Source organism: Pelophylax lessonae, assembly GCF_965119305.1.
Source record: "Pelophylax lessonae genome assembly, chromosome: 5".
NCBI classification, from domain to species: Eukaryota; Metazoa; Chordata; class Amphibia; order Anura; family Ranidae; genus Pelophylax; species Pelophylax lessonae.
In genome coordinates this window covers 342630802-342653721 of record NC_138772.1, presented here as the reverse complement: position 1 = coordinate 342653721, position 22920 = coordinate 342630802, and the positions used below count along the sequence as shown (strand labels likewise).

Below are 22920 nucleotides of genomic sequence, written 5' to 3'. Positions count from 1 at the left end.
CATGCAACTTGAGGGCCATAGACTTCAATATTAACGGTCAGAAGATGCGTGAAAGTCGTACCTGAATGTTATACAATGAAACTTGTGTGCAACAGTTGTCCATTATCACTGGTCAAAGCCAAAGTTGTATCCAAGTTGCATCCATCCAAAGTTGCACCAAAGTTGGTGCAACTTTGGAGTCCTACAAGTGTGAATGGAGCCTTAAAGTTGCAGCAACTTCAAAGTAGTTCATGCACTACTTTGGTCCGACTTTAATGCAACTTAAGGGCCATAGACTTCAATGTTGACCCCCAGAAGTTGCATGAAAGCCATATCTGAATGTATCCAAGTTGCACCCATCCAAAGTTGCGTCAAAGTTGCACTCCCAAGTCAGCGCAACTTTGGAGTCATACAAGTATGAATGGAGCCTTACTACAACTGGAGAGTGCACAATCTTGTGCAGCTCTGCATAGAAACCAATCAGCTTCCAGGTTTTATTGTCAAAGCCTAATTCAACAAGCTGATTGGTTTCCATGCACAGCTCCACCGGAGTTTTCACTCTCCAGTTTTAGTAAATCAACCCCTTTGTGTCCATGTTGTGGTTCTCAAATGACCCATGCATAGTCCCACTTTGAAGAAACTCTGTGACTCACTGAGATACAGAAGTGCGGCCGCCTGACACCACAGGTAGCAAGGAAATGACTGCTTTGCCTGTCTTTGGCTCCCAACACTCAGGCAGAGGCGAGTACCCGCATGAAAACTGACATGTCCCACCTCCCTCTGAATTTGTCTTTCTATAGACAGTAGGATGAGATTAGACTAGGAAAATGCTTCCTCCTGCCTGCAGCATAGTGATTACATTATCTCAGGCTAGCCGTCACTTGACTGGAGATACTTTTCAAAGATATAGGGTGAAAGTTTTTTGAAAAATGATACTGTTGCTGTACACTGTGACATCATAAATGTATTCATTCAGACTTGCTAGAGAAGCATCACATGCAGCAGTGTGACAGGTGGTTTTGATACGAACATGTTCATTATCTAATAGAGACAGGTGCTCGAGGAATAATGAAATGTTTATATTAGCCTAAATAAGGCATTAGAATTCATTCAATCACTATCACATCAATATGATCATTACACACCAAGAATGTACACCTTTTTTGTAAGTTATACAGAGGTGCGGCATGCTCAGTTTTCACACAACTCCTCAGTGGATCTCAGCTATCACAGTTCACCCGCAGGTTTCTGTATCCACTTACACAAGTGCGCACATTCTTAGGTAGTTTCTTATTTAAAGGGAACCACTCTGGTTTGAACTAATAAAAATAGGAGTACTCTAAGGCGATCTACTAACGGCAAATAGACCATGCTATTTTCAAAGTGCGGTTGCGCTCAGCAAGTGCAGTTGCTCCAGAGCTTAGTAAATGAGGTAAGGCTTAACTTTGCAAAGAATGTAGAGAAAAAGGGGTTTGAATAAGCCCCCTTTTCTAGATGGGATGGTGACAGGCCATTTTAGTTTAAAAGAACCAGCTAGGAGATATTATACAGGTTCAACCTGTTGCTAGGGCAGATTAGGCACACAGGTTTATGTTTGGTTTAAATAAGCCCCAATCATATTAGGTCTATAGGTGTAGCTAGGTAGTTTAGGTTATGTTCCAGTTATAACCTGTTTTCCTCCCGCCTTTTAGAGCCTGCCTGTGGGTATAAAAAGGGGGCTCATTCGCACAAGCCGTCAATCGCCTCAGGAGAGATCGCCGTGTCAAGCACCAGTTTTTCTGTCTGGACTGACCTTTTTTGCATCACGGACATTTCGGCATTCCTTTCCACCGGTTTCCTGTAGAGCGGCGTGTCAACTCCCGTTCTTCTGTCTCCAAAAGAGCTTCGAGTCAAGTCTCCGGTCTCCTGTCGAAGGAAGAGCTTCGGGTCAACTTACCGGTTTCCTGTCATCTTCGCATCATGAGTCTTCTCTGACGCCTCATCGAGCGGGCTGGAGAAGCGGGAGCCGAGGAGTGGATCCGGCGTTGCCTGGACATGCCGTCCGCCGCAAGTCAAGCCGCGTCATCGGAAAAAGCCTTTCGTCCCGCAGCTGTAAAGGAGTCGGTCGCCGGGTCAAGTTGGGGAACGGAAGTCGTCATCGGCGAAGGTCGAAGGTCATCGTTGTCACCGGCGCAGAATGAAGACGTTCGTGCGGAGGACCTGCGCAGAAGAGGCTCGCGTGGACGTTCCACTGAAGATGCCGTCCCGGCGAAGAGGAGATGGGCTCCGCGCCGCCGGTTCTCGCCATCCACCGACGCCGGACCGGAACGGGTGCAGTCGGCACGCCCGCCGTCGCACGGAACAGAGAGAGGCAGGCCTGCCTCTCACCCCGCCAGAGGTTCTTCGGCTCCTGCGGCAGAAGAGGATCGTCGTCTGAGGTTTCCGGACCGTCCGCCCGTCCGAGGGCCAGGTGAGATTCACACAGCCTCTACATCCCAGGCCACATTGAGGGGGTCACAATTTCCCACCCTTCCCGATGCTGCCAGCAGGGAGGGGGGTGCTCAAAGCAGGTCCATCTCTACGCCTACTCCAGTCGGTGCATTGTCGGATCTCTTTCAAGGTTTCCTAACTAACTTCCAGGCTATTTTACATGCCACTAACACCCTACCTGCCTCTACTACTACTTCAATCGATCCTTTACCTGCTTCCACTACCTCCTTAGCCAATCCATTACCGGCCTCCACTAACCCTTTAGTCTGCTCCTCTGCCACTTTGCCTGTTTCATCTACTGTGCCTGTGTCCTCCACGGCTGCGGTTGCTAACGTGCATGTATCTTCTACACCTATGCTTACTAATTTACCTGTGTCTTCCACACCTGTGTTAAATGTGCCTATGTCTTCTCATACTGCTGTGGATGTGTGGGCGCCATCTGGCGGCCTGTTGGCTGTAGATATGCAATCTCCAGTGAGCCACCCTACCCCCAGCATTAATTCTCCTCCTGTGCCTCCTGCTTCTGTTGCCTTAGCCAGAACACAAAATCTCCCAGAGACATGTCTCAAGGAAGCTCTGGCATGTGAATTATCTCCGTTAGGTTATCATCTCTCAGATGGTATAAAAGAGAAAATATGGAATGGTAAATTTGTTGATCTCCTCTCTCTTCTACCATCAGTGAAGGAGTTTGTGTCAAAGGGCGATAAAAGAGAGGAGGAAGACAGGAGGCGACCTGTTACTAAAACCTTTAATAATTGGTTACAGGCCTTTTTTATTTATGCTGCTGTTATGTGTGAGAAACACCCGGGGAGGAGTATTGGGTTGTTTCAGCATTTAGATATCATTCTGGAAGCATATAAAAACTTTGGCGGAACGGCTTGGTTTTCCTATGACGTAGCCTTCCGTCAGAAGTTATCCGTTCAGCAGAACTTAAAATGGGGAGTCAAGGATGTCAGCCTTTGGCTGGATCTTTTTCTGCCAAAGTCAAATTTTGGTAGGCAAGTTTTCTCAGGGGCGCAACAGCAGCCCGCCGCCCCTTCCTTTCGTAAAGGAGTTTGTTTTTCATACAATGACTCCCAGTGTAAGTGGCCGGGAACCTGCAAATACAAGCACGAATCTGCTTTTTGCGCAGGTTCCCACCCCATTGCCAAGTGCTTTAAAAAGATGCACAGTGCACAACAGTCAGGTAATTTTTCGAAAAGCCATAACCCCGGTGAAAATACACGAAATGTTACCGTGGCTTCAACGATACCCAGACCGGGAGAAAGCCACCCTGGTAACTGAGGGTTTTACTGATGGGTTCTATTTGCCTTCTTTTTCCGGTTTTGGTTGTACAATCGATAATAGTGATAGAGAAGATAGATAAGGAAATATCTGCAGGTAGATTTGCGGGTCCTTTTGTTTCCCCCCCCCTTTTCCCAATTTTAGGATATTTCCACTGGGCATTGTTCAGAAGAAGGAACCTAATACATATCGCCTTATCCATCATTTGTCGTTTCCCTTTGGTGGGTCGCTGAATGATGAGATTGGTGAGGATGAGGCTTCGGTTCAGTACTCTTCTTTTGAGGATGCTTTGGTGATCTTAAGAAAATTGGGAAAGGGGGCCTTATTAGCTAAGACCGATATTAAATCCGCGTTTCGCCTTTTACCGGTTCATCCTGATTCTTTTAATTCTCTCGTTTTTTTCTTTTTGAATCATTATTTTTTCGATAAATGTCTTCCGATGGGTTGTTCCCTGTCATGTTTTTATTTTGAATGCTTTTCGACTTTTTTAGAGTGGGTGGTGTCCTTCAGATCCGGTTTATTTGATGTCGTTCATTATTTGGACGATTTTTTGTTTATGGGTCGGGCGAATTCCACTGACTGTTTACATCTGCTTGAAGCGTTTTTTGAGGTATGCAGTCAGTTTGGGGTTCCTTTGGCTCAAGAAAAAACGGAGTGGCCCTCTACTAGGGTGCAATTCTTGGGTATTACTATTGATACCGAATTAATGGAGTTTTGCTTACCGCTTGAAAAAGTTGAAAAGTTACAGGGTAGCCTGCTGCAGATGATTCGCAAGAAAAAGACGACGTTGAAAGAAATGCAATCTTTACTAGGTTTGTTAGCCTTTGCGTCCAGGATCATACCTTTGGGTAAGTTGTTCTCTCGAAAGTTATATACCATAATTTCAGGTTTGAAATCCCCCTCATCTCATGTTAGGTTGTCATCTGAAATTAAGAAAGGACATGCTGGTTTGGTTACAATTTTTGTTCTATTATAACGGTAAAACAATCTGGCAGGAAGAATTTATTGTTGACAAGGACTTTTGTTTGTTCACGGACTCGGCGGGCTCGGTGGGTTTTGCCGCTATTTGGCGCACTCACTGGTGCGCTGATTCCTGGCCGAACAAATGGCTGCAATTGGGTTATACTCGGAACAGTGTATTGTTGGAGCTTTTTCCAATTGTAGTCGCCCTTGAAATTTGGGGACCCCAATTTAAGAATAAACGTTTAATGGTAAGAACGGATAATAGAGGGGTGATGTTTGCAATCAATTGTCTTTCCTCCAGATCCCCACCTGTCATTAGGTTGTTACGATACCTTGTTTCCACATGTTTGCGATTGAACATATGGATCAAGGCTACTTATGTGCCTGGTAAAGACAACTGTGTGGCAGACTCTTTATCTCGTCTGCAGATGGAGCGTTTTTTTCTGCTGTTTCCAGACGCGGACCGGACCGGTTGCCTTTATCCAGATCGGCTTTGGGACATAGTTTAGATCTAGTGTCTCATAATATTGCGGTTTCGCTCGCCCCGTCCACGCTGGCTGGATATCTATCGGCCTGGGAGGTTTGGAAAACGCATTTGTCTTCGCTTGGCGTTTCGCATGATTCCTTTTCTGAATCTCTAGTGTTGTCCTTTTTGAATTTTTTTATTCTCTAAACAATACTCTTGGTCCCATATTAACAAATTACTGGCGGGTATTTCTTTTTTCGTAAAATTGGATAATCATCCACCTTGTTCTTCATTTTTTTCTGTGCGTCAGGCTTTAAAAGGCTATAGGAGGTCGAATTGGCACCCTGATCGCAGGGAGGCTATTACTCCTCGCCTTTTGGAACAGTTGTGTAATGCCACTAAACACGTTTGTTTTTCCGATTACGAGTCGGCTATGTTTAGGGCAGCCTTTTCGCTTATGTTTTTTGTGGCTTTAACCACTTGCCGACCGCCGCACGACTATCTACGGCGGCGGTCAGCCCCTCACAGGCAAAGTGACGTAGGTCTACGTCGCTCGCCTGTGAGGGTTTAGGGAGCGAGCGCGCGCCGCCGGAGGCGCGCTCCCGCTCCCGCGTGGTCACGGACCTCCCCGCGCGTGTGACCGGCGGACCCGATCGCCGCCGGCCACTCTGCGATCGGCGGGGGAGAGGGAGAAAGTCAGGCAGCTTGTGTAAACAAGCTGCCTGTCATTCTCCTCTCTGTATGAGAGCTGATCACATGGATCTACTATGTAGATCCATTGATCACTCTGCATACAGTTGAAGCCACAGCCAATCACAGTTAGAATCACGCCCCTAGGGACACACACAGCCCCTCCCTCTCAAATAAAGTTAACCCCTTCACTACCAGTGTATTTTTACAGTAACAGTGCATATATATAGCACTGATTACTGTAGAAATGTCACTGGTAACCCCAAAAGTGTCAAAAATGTCAGTCAAGGGTCCGATCTTTCCGCCGCAATGTCGCAGTACCGCAAAAAAAATCGCAGATCGCCGCCATTACGCGTTAAAAAAAAAACAACAAAAATGACAAAAATCTTTCCCTTTGTTAGTAAACGCAATAACTTTTGCGCAAACCAATCAAAATACGCTTTTTGCGATTTTTTTTACCAAACATAGGTAGCATAAAACAAATTGGCCGAAAATATTAAAAAATTTTGATTTTTACATTTTTTTTGGGGGGAATTTCATATAAAAAAAAGGGAAAAATATTGCTATTTTTGCAAAATTTACGCTCTTTTTTTGTTTATAGCGCGTGATCAAAAAATCGCACAGGTGATCAAATACCGCCAAAAGAAAGCTCTGTTTGTGGGAAAAAAAGGACGCCAAATTAGTTTAGGTACAGCGTCGCACGACCGCGCAATTGTCCGTTAAAGTCACGCAGTGCCGAATCGCAAAATACCCTCTGGTCGTTTAGCAGCCAAATCCTCCGGGGCTTAAGTGGTTAAGGATTTCCGAGCTGATCCACGATGTTCGCCTTGGCAATTCCGGTTTGAGGTTTTCGGATGTTAAGACCCATATTTCATCCGTCAGTCCTTTGCTGCGGTCCTCCAAGACGGACCAACTTGGTATCGGTAAGTGGGTACATTTAAACCAGTACATGAATTCAGATATCTGCCCAGTTTTATTATTGAAACGTTTTTTATCAATCCGGTCAACTAATGACGGTTCTTTATTTGTTCATCAGAATGGTAAAAGTTTAACCAAATATCAGTTTGATGCGGTCTTGAGAAAGTGTTTGAAATCCCTAAGGCTGGATCAATGTTGTATCTCTTCTCATTCTTTCAGAATCGGCGCTGCTACAGAGGCTGCTAGGCTAGGAGTTAATGTTCAAGTGTTGAAGAATATAGGTAGATGGAAATCGGACGCATTCCGTACTTATGTTCGTCCTAACACATCTCATTAATATTTCAGGGCCCCAATGTTTGTCGATTTGGATCGTTGGCCACTCTTTTGTACACTGGGCTCGAGCGAGGGCCAGGAGACGCTGCTATACCGAGAACATTGGTCTGGACCCGCAAAAGTTTAGTGTACATTGGTTTAGTAAGCGGGGCATGCATTGGCCTGAGTTTCTACCCGAAATTTCTAGGTTGTTAGGAGTCCTTCCACCCCCCGATGTTATGTTAATTCACCTGGGGGGGAATGACATCGGAAAAGTTAGGACACTTGACCTCATTTTTAAAATACGGGATGACTTCGGCTATCTGAGGTCTGTCTATCCGGGAACTCGATTTATATTTTCCGAAATTATTCCCAGGCTCTTGTGGTTTAAACATTGTCAGCTCAAGCCCCTTGAGAAAGTCAGGAAAAGAATTAATAGAGCCGTAGCTAAATTATTGAGCAGGGTCGGCATCTTTTCTTTCAGACACTTAGAGCTGGAAGGTGGGATTCCCGACTTTTATAGGGCTGATGATGTGCATCTGTCCGATCTGGGTATCGATGTGTTCAATGCTAATCTGGGCACATGTATAGAAAAGGCCGCGTTGTGGGGTGGTGACAGGAGGGTGTGAGCCTCCTGTCTTTTGGATAATTTCTGAAGTTATTTTGATTTGGTTTGACCTGGATTGTAGTAATCAGGTCAATTTTGATGTATAACTGATGTTAATGATGTTTTAACAAGCATTAAACGGCCGCGGCCTTTTAAATTTCAGATCAGTGTGTGGTCTCATCTTTTATTTAATATAAGGTAAAGTTAGTATTGAGTCCTGTCTACCATCCCATGTAGAGAAAAAAGGGTTTGAATAAGCCCCTTTTTCTAGATGGGATGGTGACAGGCCATTTTAGTTTAAAAGAACCAGCTAGGAGATATTATACAGGTTCAACCTGTTGCTAGGGCAGATTAGGCACACAGGTTTATGTTTGGTTTAAATAAGCCCCAATCATATTAGGTCTATAGGTGTAGCTAGGGAGTTTAGGTTATGTTCCAGTTATAACCTGTTTTCCTCCCGCCTTTTAGAGCCTGCCTGTGGGTATAAAAAGGGGGCTCATTCGCACAAGCCGTCACTCGCCTCAGGAGAGATCGCCGTGTCAAGCACCAGTTTTTCTGTCTCCCTCCCCCCCACCCCATTTTCTTTTGTCGCGGTCAGTTTATGCCTGTTTGAGGTCACCTTTGTGTAATGCAAAGGTGGACGATGTTTTATGATATGGTTAATGTTGATATATTCTATGTGGATAATTTCTGAAGTTATTTTGATTTGGTTTGACCCGGATTGTAGTAATCAGGTCAATTTTGATGTATAACTGATGTTAATGATGTTTTAACAAGCATTAAACGGCTGCGGCCTTTTAAATTCCAGATCAGTGTGTGGTCTCATCTTTTATTTAATATAAGGTAAAGTTAGTATTGAGTCCTGTCTACCATCCCATGTAGAGAAAAAAGGGTTTGAATAAGCCCCTTTTTCTAGATGGGATGGTGACAGGCCATTTTAGTTTAAAAGAACCAGCTAGGAGATATTATACAGGTTCAACCTGTTGCTAGGGCAGATTAGGCACACAGGTTTATGTTTGGTTTAAATAAACCCCAATCATATTAGGTCTATAGGTGTAGCTAGGGAGTTTAGGTTATGTTCCAGTTATAACCTGTTTTCCTCCCGCCTTTTAGAGCCTGCCTGTGGGTATAAAAAGGGGGCTCATTCGCACAAGCCGTCACTCGCCTCAGGAGAGATCGCCGTGTCAAGCACCAGTTTTTCTGTCTCCCTCCCCCCCACCCCATTTTCTTTTGTCGCGGTCAGTTTATGCCTGTTTGAGGTCACCTTTGTGTAATGCAAAGGTGGACGATGTTTTATGATATGGTTAATGTTGATATATTCTATGTGGATAATTTCTGAAGTTATTTTGATTTGGTTTGACTCGGATTGTAGTAATCAGGTAAATTTTGATGTATAACTGATGTTAATGATGTTTTAACAAGCATTAAACGGCCGCGGCCTTTTAAATTCCAGATCAGTGTGTGGTCTCATCTTTTATTTAATATAAGGTAAAGTTAGTATTGAGTCCTGTCTACCATCCCATGCATTTTTGCTTGCACATGATTGGATGATGGAAGTCAGCAGAGCTTCTGCTCATTTACTAAGCTCTGGAGCAACTGCTCTTGCAGAGCGCAACTGCACTTTGAAAATTGCACAGTTTATTTGCCTTTAGTAAATAAACCCCATAGTATCTGGGTCAGGGCTTTTTTTTCCTCACAGAATAGGTGTAGGAACTCCTCTTTCTTAGTCAATTCTTGTATCTGCCCCCAACCCATTTCCAAGCACCATTTCTTGATTCAACCCCCACCCACCTCTCCATACTGAGCCTTTTGGAGAATACAGAGCCAAGTATCATTTTGTGGTGCAAAGCAGTGGCGGCTTGTGCTCCATGGGTCCCCCTTCATTGTTCGGGCTTCCCTGCGTCTCCTCCCGCCTCCTCCATCGCCAATAGGATGGCTTCTCCTTTCGGCCAATCGTAAAATGGGTCTCAGGACCCGCTTCCTGATTGGCCAGGAGGAGAATTAGTGTAACAATAGTGAATATTCATTCGCTATTGTCACACAACTGGGTGGGCTCAGGGTGCAGTGCTCTGTGCCCGGAGCCCACCCTTTTTTTAAGCCTATTAGAGCCTCTGGCTCTCACGTGCTTAAAAAAAAAATCCCCCATTGGAATCCGTGCATCCAGCGCCCTGCATGTAGATTAGGGGGCCGGATGCATGGATAGGGGGGGGGGCGATGTCCCTGCGCCCCTAATGCACAGGCCGCCACTGGTGCAAAGTAATTTGTATGGAATTTGTAAATGATAACAAGAAAGGCAGTAAAATAGAACCCCTGCACCCAGCAGCAATAGACTCTTCCCAGCAACAATAGATTTCCCCCAGCAACAATAAAGCCCTGCAAAAAAATACCACCCCAGCAACAACAGACCTTGAGCACCAACAACAGATCTCCCACCAGCCAGTATCAATGGACCCCTACCTCAACAGCAGATCCGTTCTAGCAACAATTGACCTCCAACATAAGCCCCCCCCCCCACAGCAAACCAGCAACAGTAGACCTCCCCAGCAACAATAGACCACCATGCAAAAAAATAATCCCCTCCAGCAACAATAGATCCCCCAGCAGCCAGCATCAATAGACCTTCACCGCACACCCCAGCACCCCTTGCCATTACATACAGTACATACAGTACATTCAGTACTGGAGGTGCTGGAACTGCGTTCCCCTGCGTTCCTGCTGAAAACAAAAGCCCTGATCTGGGTAATGTTGCATATTTCATCTTGCTCCACTTTATCCTGAGAAATGTGCAAATACTGATTACTTAAAAAAAAAAGCCAGTTCCTAGTAGTGTAGCAGACAGTATGAAGTTTCACTGTAACATACCTCCTTTTTGAGATGGGAACGAGGGACACCTATTAGCAAAAGGTATGTAGGCATTAGACACACCGCTGCCACGGCCCCTTAAAAGAGCATTATACAAAAAAATATATATATAATTTAAACCCACAAGTGCTTTTTTTTTAAACCACTGCTATTCCTTTATATTGGCTTTTGAAATTTTTAAATGCAGTTATTTAGAAATGAGATGAAAGGTTTAGCACCGGGAAACACTTTTTGAAAAATAAAAAGTGCATTTTATATACAGCTATATAGATCAGACCAAAATGAGAGACAAATGAGGAGAAAAGAGGGACTTTGTTCCAAATCAGGGACAGTCCCTCAAAATCAGGGACAGTTGGGAGCTATGCTGTAAGACATCATGCACACTGAATGTTTTTACAGCTGCTGTTTTTGGCTTCAGAACTAGTGGGTTTTAAGAGGAGTTTTGCAGCTGTAAAAATACTCTAACTTAAAAACGCTGAAAAAATGCGGCTATTCTGCGTCTATCAGCGTTTTTTAGCTTTTTTTTTAATATTTAGGGAATATAGTTTTGCTAAAAAAAAAGCTAAAAAAATGCTACAGCTAACAAGCGCTGAAAAACTCATTCTACAGCTACAGCTTTCTACAGCTAACACTACTGCCTTTTTTAACGTCCAGTGTGCATAAGATCTCAGTGATCAAAAACTTTCCTGGGACTATTGTGCTGCTAACTCTCACTGAAACTTGCTTCATTTTTAGAAAACAGTACCTTCTGCCATTTTTTTTTTTTCTGCAGGAAGAGTTAAACTGGTTGTAAAACCTTAAATATACCCAAGTAAACTGATTGGCCTCAGGTGATACACAGAGATTAAACAAATTCTCTTACATAAGTTGCACCTGTTTACTTGCAGTCTTCTCTTTTTTACAGCTGTTGAAAGTGCAGAATTTATACAGCTTTTCTGAGATTTCAGAAAACAGGGGCCTGGGAGCTCTGCAGAGCTCAGTGAGAGCTGATTGGAGGGAAGGGACACACCCCCTTCACACAGCACACAGGAACGGAGCTGAGGCTGTCAATCTCAGGCTGTGTGCTGGAGCTCTCTCCCCTTTTGCCTTTTCACCTCTTGATGTCAGGAAAAGGTTGTCCTACTTTCTAGTCCAAAAAAACAAATCAAATGAAAAGACTTACATGTGTCTCTACATCTCCACCAATGATCTTGCTGTTTTTAAGATACTGCTCCAAGGCCCCAGCCAGCAGGGCATCAAAGGCTTCCACATATGGAACAACACCTGCAAAGCACAGAAAAAAACTGATTAAGACTTAAGAGTCATGGAAAATAAAATATATTTTCTAAGTCATGACTGTCCTACATGTAAAATATAAGTGCTGCTTTTTAATAGCTATTTCTCTATATACACTTTGTGTTCTACAGCATGACCCCTTCCAGTAGAAACAATCTGCTCCTGATTATCACTTCACCTTACTACTTAGACACACCTAAAAATTAGTAAATAAAATTTGGGAAGGGTATGCTTTAATGGCAATTAAGTGTAACCAGAAAGTTAGAAGGATGATCAGGAGTGTTTTGTACCTCTCGGTGAGGGTCAGGTTAGATGCATTACAATCTTGTCATATGCTCTTGCGCTTTTGCTCATTGTTTCTCCAATTTTGCATCAGTTCTGTTCAATAATTCTTTCTAGAAGCAGCCTGAATCTGCTACTCACAACTATCGTAAATAATAGTGACAATGACAATATGGTCTTGGTGAGCAGTTAGCCTGGACATGGAGGCATCTGCATGGTTACTTTGGGACTCATTGAGCTGTTTGAAGCTCCCTGACCATTATCATGGGACTCAGACCCTAAAAAGCTAATTTTCTTTTTAGAAGTTAACTGAAGTTTTTCAAAAGCAGAAGGTGTGCTGTTGTGTATCATAGGTCCTAAGATGTATGATATTATTCCCTCATTTTTGTCTCCTGATAAATCAAGTGAACGATCATAAAAGGAATGTATTGCAAAATGCTTTTTATCTTACCCTTGTGTCTCTGTAAGGTGTTTCCATTTTAACAGCATTAATACACATCAAGATCAAAGGGTCTTGTCATTTATTGCACAAATTGTCTATGGACTGTGATTCTGGCAGTAGTTTGGATTCTTTGCTAGGTACTGGCTTTTGTAGTAAGCAATAGATAAAATCTAACACAAAAGCAAAATAGAATTTTACTTTTGGCATGGCTCATCAACGTGATACAAAAATTTTAAACAAAACCTCTCCATTTTCCTTACATACCTAATTTGAAACCCAGTGACCTTATCACTAAGTCTCTGTGCTTGTCTACGCAATGCAGACAGGTCATAGCTAATGGGGAGGCTGGCAGGGTGTTACATAGCAGAAGGTACATAGCTTCCTTAAAATGTCACAGCACCCTGCCTCAATACTATTCCCAATAGACCTTAGGCCTGATGCAAGCAGTGGGTTGGCTATTGGAAGAAGTTTTGTAAACATCAAAAATGCCTTGATGGGTCTGAAGGATTAGGTTTTTCTAGGCTGACCGCATTTGCATGCAGACCACCCTAGGTAGTGCCTACAACATTTGATACCGATGTCTCCATGATTGCAAGAACTAAAATCCATATTCTCAGTCATACTTTGACCCCTTTCACATGTACATTGTAGGTGCGACAAAACCAAGCAGTTGAGGTACATTTTTGATGCTCCTCAGTCAACTGTCAAAACCTGGCAGTGGCCATCAGGGGCCTCTATTACCCCCACTGACACCAATAATGGGTCAGAATTCTTTCTATTGACACCAACGATAGGTCAGAATTCCTCGCACTGACACCAATAATGAGTCACAATTCCTCCCAGTGACACCAATGATGGGTCACAATTCCTCCCACTAACACCAATGATGGGTCACAATTCCTCCCACTGACACCAATGATGGGTCACAATTCATCCCACTGACACCAATGATGGGTCACAATTCCTCCCACTGACACCAACTATGGGTCAGTATTCCTCCCACTGACACCAATGATGGGTTACAATTCCTCCCACTGACACCAATGATGGATCAGAATTCCTCCCACTGACACCAATGATGGATCACAATTCCTCCCACTGACATCAATGATGGGTCAGAATTCCTCCCACTGACACAAATGGTTGGACACTATTCCTTCTACTAATACCAATGATGGGACACTATTCCTATTCCCAGCCCCTAATTATCAGGCACAATTCCTCCCAGTGACACCAATGATGGGTCACAATTCCTCCCACTAACACCAATGATGGGTCACAATTCCTCCCACTGACACCAATGATGGGTCACAATTCATCCCACTGACACCAATGATGGGTCACAATTCCTCCCACTGACACCAACTATGGGTCAGTATTCCTCCCACTGACACCAATGATGGGTTACAATTCCTCCCACTGACACCAATGATGGATCAGAATTCCTCCCACTGACACCAATGATGGATCACAATTCCTCCCACTGACATCAATGATGGGTCAGAATTCCTCCCACTGACACAAATGGTTGGACACTATTCCTTCTACTAATACCAATGATGGGACACTATTCCTATTCCCAGCCCCTAATTATCAGGCACAATTCCTCTCACTGACACCAATCATGGGTCACAATTCCTCCCACTGACACCAACTATGGGTCAGTATTCCTCCCACTGACACCAATGATGGGTTACAATTCCTCCCACTGACACCAATGATGGATCAGAATTCCTCCCACTGACACCAATGATGGATCACAATTCCTCCCACTGACATCAATGATGGGTCAGAATTCCTCCCACTGACACAAATGGTTGGACACTATTCCTTCTACTAATACCAATGATGGGACACTATTCCTATTCCCAGCCCCTAATTATCAGGCACAATTCCTCCCAGTGACACCAATGATGGGTCACAATTCCTCCCACTAACACCAATGATGGGTCACAATTCCTCCCACTGACACCAATGATGGGTCACAATTCATCCCACTGACACCAATGATGGGTCACAATTCCTCCCACTGACACCAACTATGGGTCAGTATTCCTCCCACTGACACCAATGGTGGGTTACAATTCCTCCCACTGACACCAATGATGGATCAGAATTCCTCCCACTGACACCAATGATGGATCACAATTCCTCCCACTGACATCAATGATGGGTCAGAATTCCTCCCACTGACACAAATGGTTGGACACTATTCCTTCTACTAATACCAATGATGGGACACTATTCCTATTCCCAGCCCCTAATTATCAGGCACAATTCCTCTCACTGACACCAATCATGGGGCACAATTCCTTCCATAAACAACAATCATGGGGCACTATCCATCCCACTGACACCAATGATGGGTCACAATTCATCCCACTGACACCAATGATGGGTCACAATTCCTCCCACTGACACCAACTATGCGTCAGTATTCCTCCCACTGACACCAATGATGGGTTACAATTCCTCCCACTGACACCAATGATGGATCAGAATTCCTCCCACTGACACCAATGATGGATCACAATTCCTCCCACTGACATCAATGATGGGTCAGAATTCCTCCCACTGACACAAATGGTTGGACACTATTCCTTCTACTAATACCAATGATGGGACACTATTCCTATTCCCAGCCCCTAATTATCAGGCACAATTCCTCTCACTGACACCAATCATGGGTCACAATTCCTCCCACTGACACCAACTATGGGTCAGTATTCCTCCCACTGACACCAATGATGGGTTACAATTCCTCCCACTGACACCAATGATGGATCAGAATTCCTCCCAGTGACACCAATGATGGATCACAATTCCTCCCACTGACATCAATGATGGGTCAGAATTCCTCCCACTGACACAAATGGTTGGACACTATTCCTTCTACTAATACCAATGATGGGACACTATTCCTATTCCCAGCCCCTAATTATCAGGCACAATTCCTCCCAGTGACACCAATGATGGGTCACAATTCCTCCCACTAACACCAATGATGGGTCACAATTCCTCCCACTGACACCAATGATGGGTCACAATTCATCCCACTGACACCAATGATGGGTCACAATTCCTCCCACTGACACCAACTATGGGTCAGTATTCCTCCCACTGACACCAATGATGGGTCACAATTCCTCCCACTGACACCAACTATGGGTCAGTATTCCTCCCACTGACACCAATGATGGGTTACAATTCCTCCCACTGACACCAATGATGGATCAGAATTCCTCCCACTGACACCAATGATGGATCACAATTCCTCCCACTGACATCAATGATGGGTCAGAATTCCTCCCACTGACACAAATGGTTGGACACTATTCCTTCTACTAATACCAATGATGGGACACTATTCCTATTCCCAGCCCCTAATTATCAGGCACAATTCCTCTCACTGACACCAATCATGGGGCACAATTCCTTCCATAAACAACAATCATGGGGCACTATCCATCCAACTGACACCAATGATGTCATTTTTTTTACTTCCACTGACCACCCACTACTGCTGATGCATTTTATTTTCATACTGCCCACAGTCTGGACCCCTTAAAGTTTAAAGGGCAGTAAACTGGCCCTTTGTTTCGAGAGTTTGGAGACCCTTGCACAAGGCCATCTGTCCCAACAGAGTTCAGAGTTTACACTCATATCTGAAGTTCCTACACTTGATTACGGTACCTTTCAAAACCAATTTTACAGGTCTTAAGGACCGACAACACGGGCCAAATATCGGGTGGTATCGGACCATGTGTACGCCAGCCAGTCTGACAGAAACCAGCTAAAAGTTCCGGGTTCTGTCGAACAGGCATGAATGAAAAAGGGCTGCTGATCCGCATCCGATCAGCGATCTCAGTCAATGGCTGAAAGCACTGACTGGTGTGTACTGGCAGAAGCGTCCCCCTGTCAGAACACAGTAGCTCAGCAGGGGAGATCTCAGTACTAACATCAGATTGTTGGTACAGGAACTCCTCCCATGCTCTTCAATTTTTTTTTTTTTTTCAGCCTGCAGGGTTGAACGAAAAAAACAAACAAACTCACAGTGTGTACTAGTCTTTAGACATTTTTGCTACTCACCCTGTATTATCCTAAGCTTTTTTTCTTTTGTCTGTGTTGCTATTAAATAACTTTTTTTGGCGTTTTTCCACGTTTTTAACTTTTTTGCAATGATGTTTTTCAGCGTTTTTTGGCGTTTTTAGTTAGAAATCACTTCTCTGCTATTTTAGTAACTCTGACTTTCCCACAATGCAGTGCTTGCCAGAATTTTATCGCATGGGTGTGAACACCCATGCGATGCGATTCTGTCAAGCTTACTGCATTTTGCATTCTGTTTAGGGTGTCGTTCATGGAACATTAAGCCTCCGTTCACATAAGGAAGATTGACATGCGATTTGACACATCAAATCACACGCCAAATCAGAGCCTATTTCCGGCAAACTCACTGTCCGAATTGGTGCAACCCTGACTTTGCCGATTCCCAAAAGTAGTTTCAGCACTACTATTGGCAACTTCAGGGTGATTTCAATAGACATCTGTGCATGAACCGTACAGATGTCTGTCAAATCGCCCCCAAAGTCGCACTGACATACAAGTTTGAAATCGTGCGCGTCAGCTGAATTATTTCAAACCCACCCTCAGTGTGAACCGGTACCGTTGCCGGCAATAAACTCTAATTTGACATGCGATTCGACATGACAAATCGCATTGCCAAATCGGCACAATGTCAACAGGGCTTCATGTTCCATGGACGATACACCGAAACAGAATGCAAAATGCAGTGCGCTTGCCAGAATCGCATTGCATGGGTGTTCACACTCATGCAATGCGATTAGGTGTGGAGAAAAAAGGGTCCTACAACATTTTAGTGCAAATGTGATGCAATTTGAGCCATTCAAAATATATGGCTCAAATTGCATCAAACAGACACCACATGTGATGTGCACAGGAATACGGTGCGTTTTTGGTGTAAATTACATGCGGTGTTCAGCATGCACCAGTGTGAACCCAGACTATGTTCCATGAACAACACCTCTTAACAGAACTCAGGTTTAAAAAAAGCAATGGAAAAAAAACGTCAAAAAAGGCCAGTTAGCAGCGTTTTTGGCGTTTATCAGCGTTTATTGACGTTAGAGCGTTTTTACAGCTGAAAACGCCACTCAAAACTCACAAGTTTTCTGTTATTTTTACAGCCAGAAAACGCCCCTGACAAAAACTGCTCATAACAGCCTATGTGTGCATGGACACATAGGATAACATGCTGGGGAGTTTACTGGCTGCAGAAAACAACGTCTGACACAAAAAACAGCAGCTGTAAAAACGTCCAGTGTGCATGAGGCCTAAGTGAAGAAAACTGTCCAGCAGAGCCTCTGGTTACAGTAAAACCTGATAGAAGTTCTTATCCTTCTGTACTATTCAAACTAAAAAAACATTTTGAGTATAGATTATTGATCGAACTATATCGTTTTTTTACAGCCGATACTGATACCGATATTTTGGTTAATCGGATATAGGTATCGGCCGATATTTTCAGACATTAAAATGTATTTATTTTTTTTTTTAATGTCTACAGGTACTGTGGTGGAGGGATCTGGGGGTCTAAAAGACCCCAAACCCCTCCTCTGCACTTAAAAGCATTCAAAACGCCAAGTTTGGCTGCTTTGAATGCTGTAAGTTTTTTTAGTTCGGCACCGCTAGTACCTGGAAGTGTTGTCATGTCATGACATCACTTCCGAGTGCTCGCCGAATTCAAAGAAATGTAGTCCAGGTCAGACAGCGGCGGTGCAGATGGAGACCCGGTCAGACGGCGGCGGTGAAGGTAGGATGCCCGGGTCTCCCGGTGGGACAGGAGAAGGCCGCGGGGGGGGGGGGGGGGGACGGGGACGTCCCCTCCCGCTCCTTGGAGTGACAGCCTACCATCGGCTATGGACCCCGGTATCAGGGTGATGCCTCTAGCTGCAGGCATCACCCTGGTACAAGCACTTTCCTGAAATATCGGCAATATCGGTAAATCAAAAGGCAGATTCCGATATATCGGGCAAAGTGCATATCAGCCCTCGATATATTGGCTTTGCTGATAATCGGTCGATCACTAGTCTAGATACACTCTAAGGATTTTAACAAAAGACATCAAATACTGTTCGTGTACAAAAACTTGCAAGAAGATTTGTATAGTGGCCTAAAGTGAATAAAGGGATTGAAATAGGTAAAGAATCATGTTTCAAACTAATCCACACCTATCCATTGTAAATGAACAAAAGTTGTAGTCCACGCTAGGACATCACCAGAAAACCATCATCCTTTCTAGGGACTTTGTGGTGGTTTCACTCTCACAATGGTTGGAAGCAGTCCATGTAAACTCATACGACATTTACTTCCATACAAATATTTAGAGGAACGTTTGTCACCTACAACCTGCCGGATAGAAGAATTATGTCTGACTGTGGTACAATGGTAACTTTCTAAGGTGTTTATAGGCAGTAACCTCATTTGCCCCTTCCCAACAGCGTCATTCACATCTTAAATTTACAGACTAGATATACGCTCCAAACCACAAAACATGCATTAAAAGTAAATGTTGATGAAGACTTGAACAAGAAACAGATGAACCTCTTCCATCACCAATGAGCAAGAGACTTAAAACCTGTTTGGATCAACTTCATCTTGTAAATTGAGGATCCTTAAAATCAGTTCAAACATTGATGCCATATACTATGGTACCTGATCTTGGGTCTGTATCACCTGTATCTACTATTGTAAATTTAAAATATAAAACTAGAAAAAATAAAAACATGCTGATCAGCTAAGATGTCATAATGAAGATCCTATGCATTCAAATGACTCTGGCCTGATGGACATTCCAAATGACTTAATTTAGACACCTACTAAGGAGGATGGAAATAGCCCCTTCTAAGTGGAACCCCCTCATGAGTTATTGACAAGTGGTGAGAAAGATCCTCGTGAAGTACCATTTACCAATGCACATGGTCAACGTAAAAAGGATAATTATCGCCCAAGATATTTGTGTTATCTAAGGGTGAATGTATTGACTATATCTCCCAATTAGCAGATAGTGCTAACACTTGCTCTTTAAATGTTTTAAATGTTTCTGGAAGCAGTCTGTCTCTGCTATTCTCAGCTATAGTCTTGGTACATAAAACTTTAACCCTGCAGGACGGAGTCAATATAAATACAATGATTGATCACTGTTAATCTACTTTAGGTACTGTAGCTTTTTCAGTAATCCAATTATAAAATTCTAATAGAGCCTACATTTCTACAAAAGCATGTATTCTTAGAACCTACTGTAAATGGTAAGTAAAATTTAAAAAAAATTCAAGACAAGGAACATTATTTATATTTAATGCACACAGGGCCGGTGCAAGGATTTTTGCCGCCCTAGGCAAAATAAGAAATTGCCCCCCCCCCCCACTCTCCCACGCCCCATCCCAAGTCGCTGAATAGGTTAAAACCAATGGCGGCTGGTGCTCCATTGGTCGGGGGGGGGGGGCAGCGGACGGATCTGGCTATGACCCCCCCCGTCACTCTAGAGTCCAGTCCACACCATATCCCCCCCCCCGGGCGCCAGTTCACTTACTTTGTTCCTCCGGACAGCGATGGTTTCCCCCCCTCAGTCTCCTCCCGCCTTCTCCGCCAATAGGATGCCTTCTCCTTTTGCCAATTGGGAAACTGATCTCAGGAACCACTACCTGATTGGCCGGGAGGAGAATCAGTGTGGCAATAGCAAATATTCACTTGCTATTGTCACACAACTGGGTGGGCTCAGGGTGCAGTGCTCTGCGCCCCGAGACCACCCTTTTTTGAAGCCTATTAGAGCCTCTGGCTCTAATCACGTGCTTCAAAAAAAAAAACCCTCATTGGAATCCATGCACCCGGCGCCCTGCATGTAGATTAGGGGGCCGGACGCATGGATGGGGGGGCGGCGCCCCCTGCGCCCCTAATGGATGGCCGCCACTGGTTAAAACCCCTTTAGTGACTTACGGTAAGTCACTTACTTTGGGTCAGGCTCCGCTGGTGCCCCCTGCTAAGTTGCGCCCTAGGCAGGTGCCTAGGTCGCCTTACTGGTAGCACCGGCCCTGAATGCACATTGTCCCTTGTGATGGCTGACATAGTGGAAATCAGAAGTCCCCGGCCCCGTCTCATTCCTACCCCGCAGCCATAATCTAACTTTTCATTCATAGAAACTATAGTAAATCACATCAGGTGGAGTTCTTTGTGTCCATTGCAGTGCTTTAGTTGCCCTGTTCATAATAAATAGGCTGCCCTAATGCAATACATGTAAACATATTACCACGCTACAGCAGAATGCTTAAAGCGGAACTTCATTCTCTCATTCAACATTGACTATTTTTAATCATTATGCTGCTAGCATTAGTAAATAGATATGAAGGTATGTTATATTTACTTTTTTAAAACTTTTTTTTTATATTTCTTCCTGGTTTCTAGGCCAAGGCAAATGATGTCATACATCCCAGGAGTCTTCAGGAGGAGAGGAAGGGTTTTCTTAGCTAAGTACACCCTCCTGCATGCATGTCTGAGCTAAGGGCAGATGGATTCTAGGAAGTAAATGCTACATGAATCACCTGTCTTTACTAAAGATGGCCACAGCCAAAAATGCTAGGGGGTGTTTTTCAAAGTGATTTCTCAACAAGATAGAGCATGGAGACATGGATGGATGAGTTTGCTTTAAGTATTAAAAATAAATTAAATAGAAATTTTGGGTTTGTGGTGCTCAGATGCAGTGCAATTCCACTCTTAAGTATATGTGAATCCTCACCTTGTAAAACAACCCATTCAGTTAAAAATAAAAATGAACGGCAAAACATTTGTATATATTTATACAATATAATTACCTTTTTTCACTTTTTTTTAGATACGCTGCTCAAAAAATTAAAGGAACACTTTTTAATCAGAGTATAGCATCAAGTCAATTAAGTAGCAGTTAAGTAGCAGTGAGGGTTGTTAATCAGTTTCAGCTGCGTTGGTGTTAATGAAATTAACAACAGGTGTATTACATGGGGCAACAAAGAGACAACCTCCAAAACAGGAATGGTTTTGCAGGTGGAGACCACTGACATTTTATTTCTCTACTGATCTTTTCTGATAGTTTTTTTACTAGTTTTGCATTAGGCTAGGGTCAGTGTCACTACTGGTAGCATAAGGCAATACCTGGACCCTATAGAGGTTGCACAGGCAGTTCAACTCCTCCAAGATGGCACATCAATACGTGCCATCACTAGAAAGTTTGCTCTGTCTCCCAGCACAGTCTCAAGAGCATGGAGTAGATTCAAAGAGACAGACAGTTATTCTAGGAGAGCTGGACAGGGCTGTAGAAGGTCCTTAACCCATCAGCAGGATGGGTATCTGCTCCTTTGTGCAAGGAGGAACAGGATGAGCACTGGCAGAGCCCTACAAAATGACCTTCAGCAGGCCACTGGTGTGAATGTCTCTGACCATACAATCAAAAACCAAATTCAAGAGGGTTGGCCTGAGGGCCCGACGTCCTCTATTGGGCCCTGTGCTCACTGCTCCGCACCATGGAGCTCGACTGACATTTGCCATTAAACACCAGAATTGGCAGGTCCACCACTGGCGCCCCTTGCTTTTCCAGATGAGAGCAGGTTCACCCTGAGCACATGTGACAGACATGAAAGGGTCTGGAGAAGCCACAGGATACGTTATGCTGCCTGTAACATCGTCAGCATGACCTGTTTGGTAATGAGTCAGTGATGGTCTGGGGAGGCATACACAGACCTCTACAGGCTAGACAATGGCACCCTGACTGCAATTAGGTATTGGGATGAAATCCTTGGACCATTGTTAGACCCTACGCTGGTGTAGTGGGTCCTGGGTTCTTCCTGGTGCACGACAATGCCCGGCCCCATGTGGCAAGAGTGTGCAGCCAGTTCCTGGAGAATGAAAGTAATTGATACAATTGAATGGCCCCACGCTCACCTGACCTAAATCGAATAGATCACCTCTGGGACATTACGTTTTGGTCGATCTGACGCCGCCATGTTGCACCTCAGTCTGTTCAGGAGCTAAGTGATGCCCTGGTCCAGATCTGGGAGGAAATACCCCAGGACACCTTCCGTCGTCTCATTAGGAGCATGCCCCGACATTGTCAGGCATACGTACAAGCACATGGGTGCCATACAAATACTGAGTACCATTTTGAGTTGCTGCAATTATATTTCAGCAAAATGAACTAGCCTGCTGCATCATTTTTTCACTTTGATTTCCGGGGGGGGGGGGGGGTGTCATTGAATTCAGCCCTCTCTCTGTAGGTTGATAATTTTAATTTCCGTCAAAAAATGTGGCATCCTTTCTTTCCTAACACAT

At 44.2% G+C, this 22920-nt stretch overlaps 1 protein-coding gene across 1 annotated transcript in view; it reads right to left on the bottom strand.

Moving 5' to 3' along the window:
- Positions 1–22920, bottom strand: part of CAP2 (cyclase associated actin cytoskeleton regulatory protein 2) — a 206906-nt gene that overhangs the window by 119375 nt on the left and 64611 nt on the right. The window contains exon 3 of the mRNA XM_082258081.1: positions 11713–11813. Within this exon, the coding sequence (XP_082114207.1) occupies positions 11713–11813 (101 nt within the window). The remainder of the gene's footprint in view (positions 1–11712; positions 11814–22920) is intronic.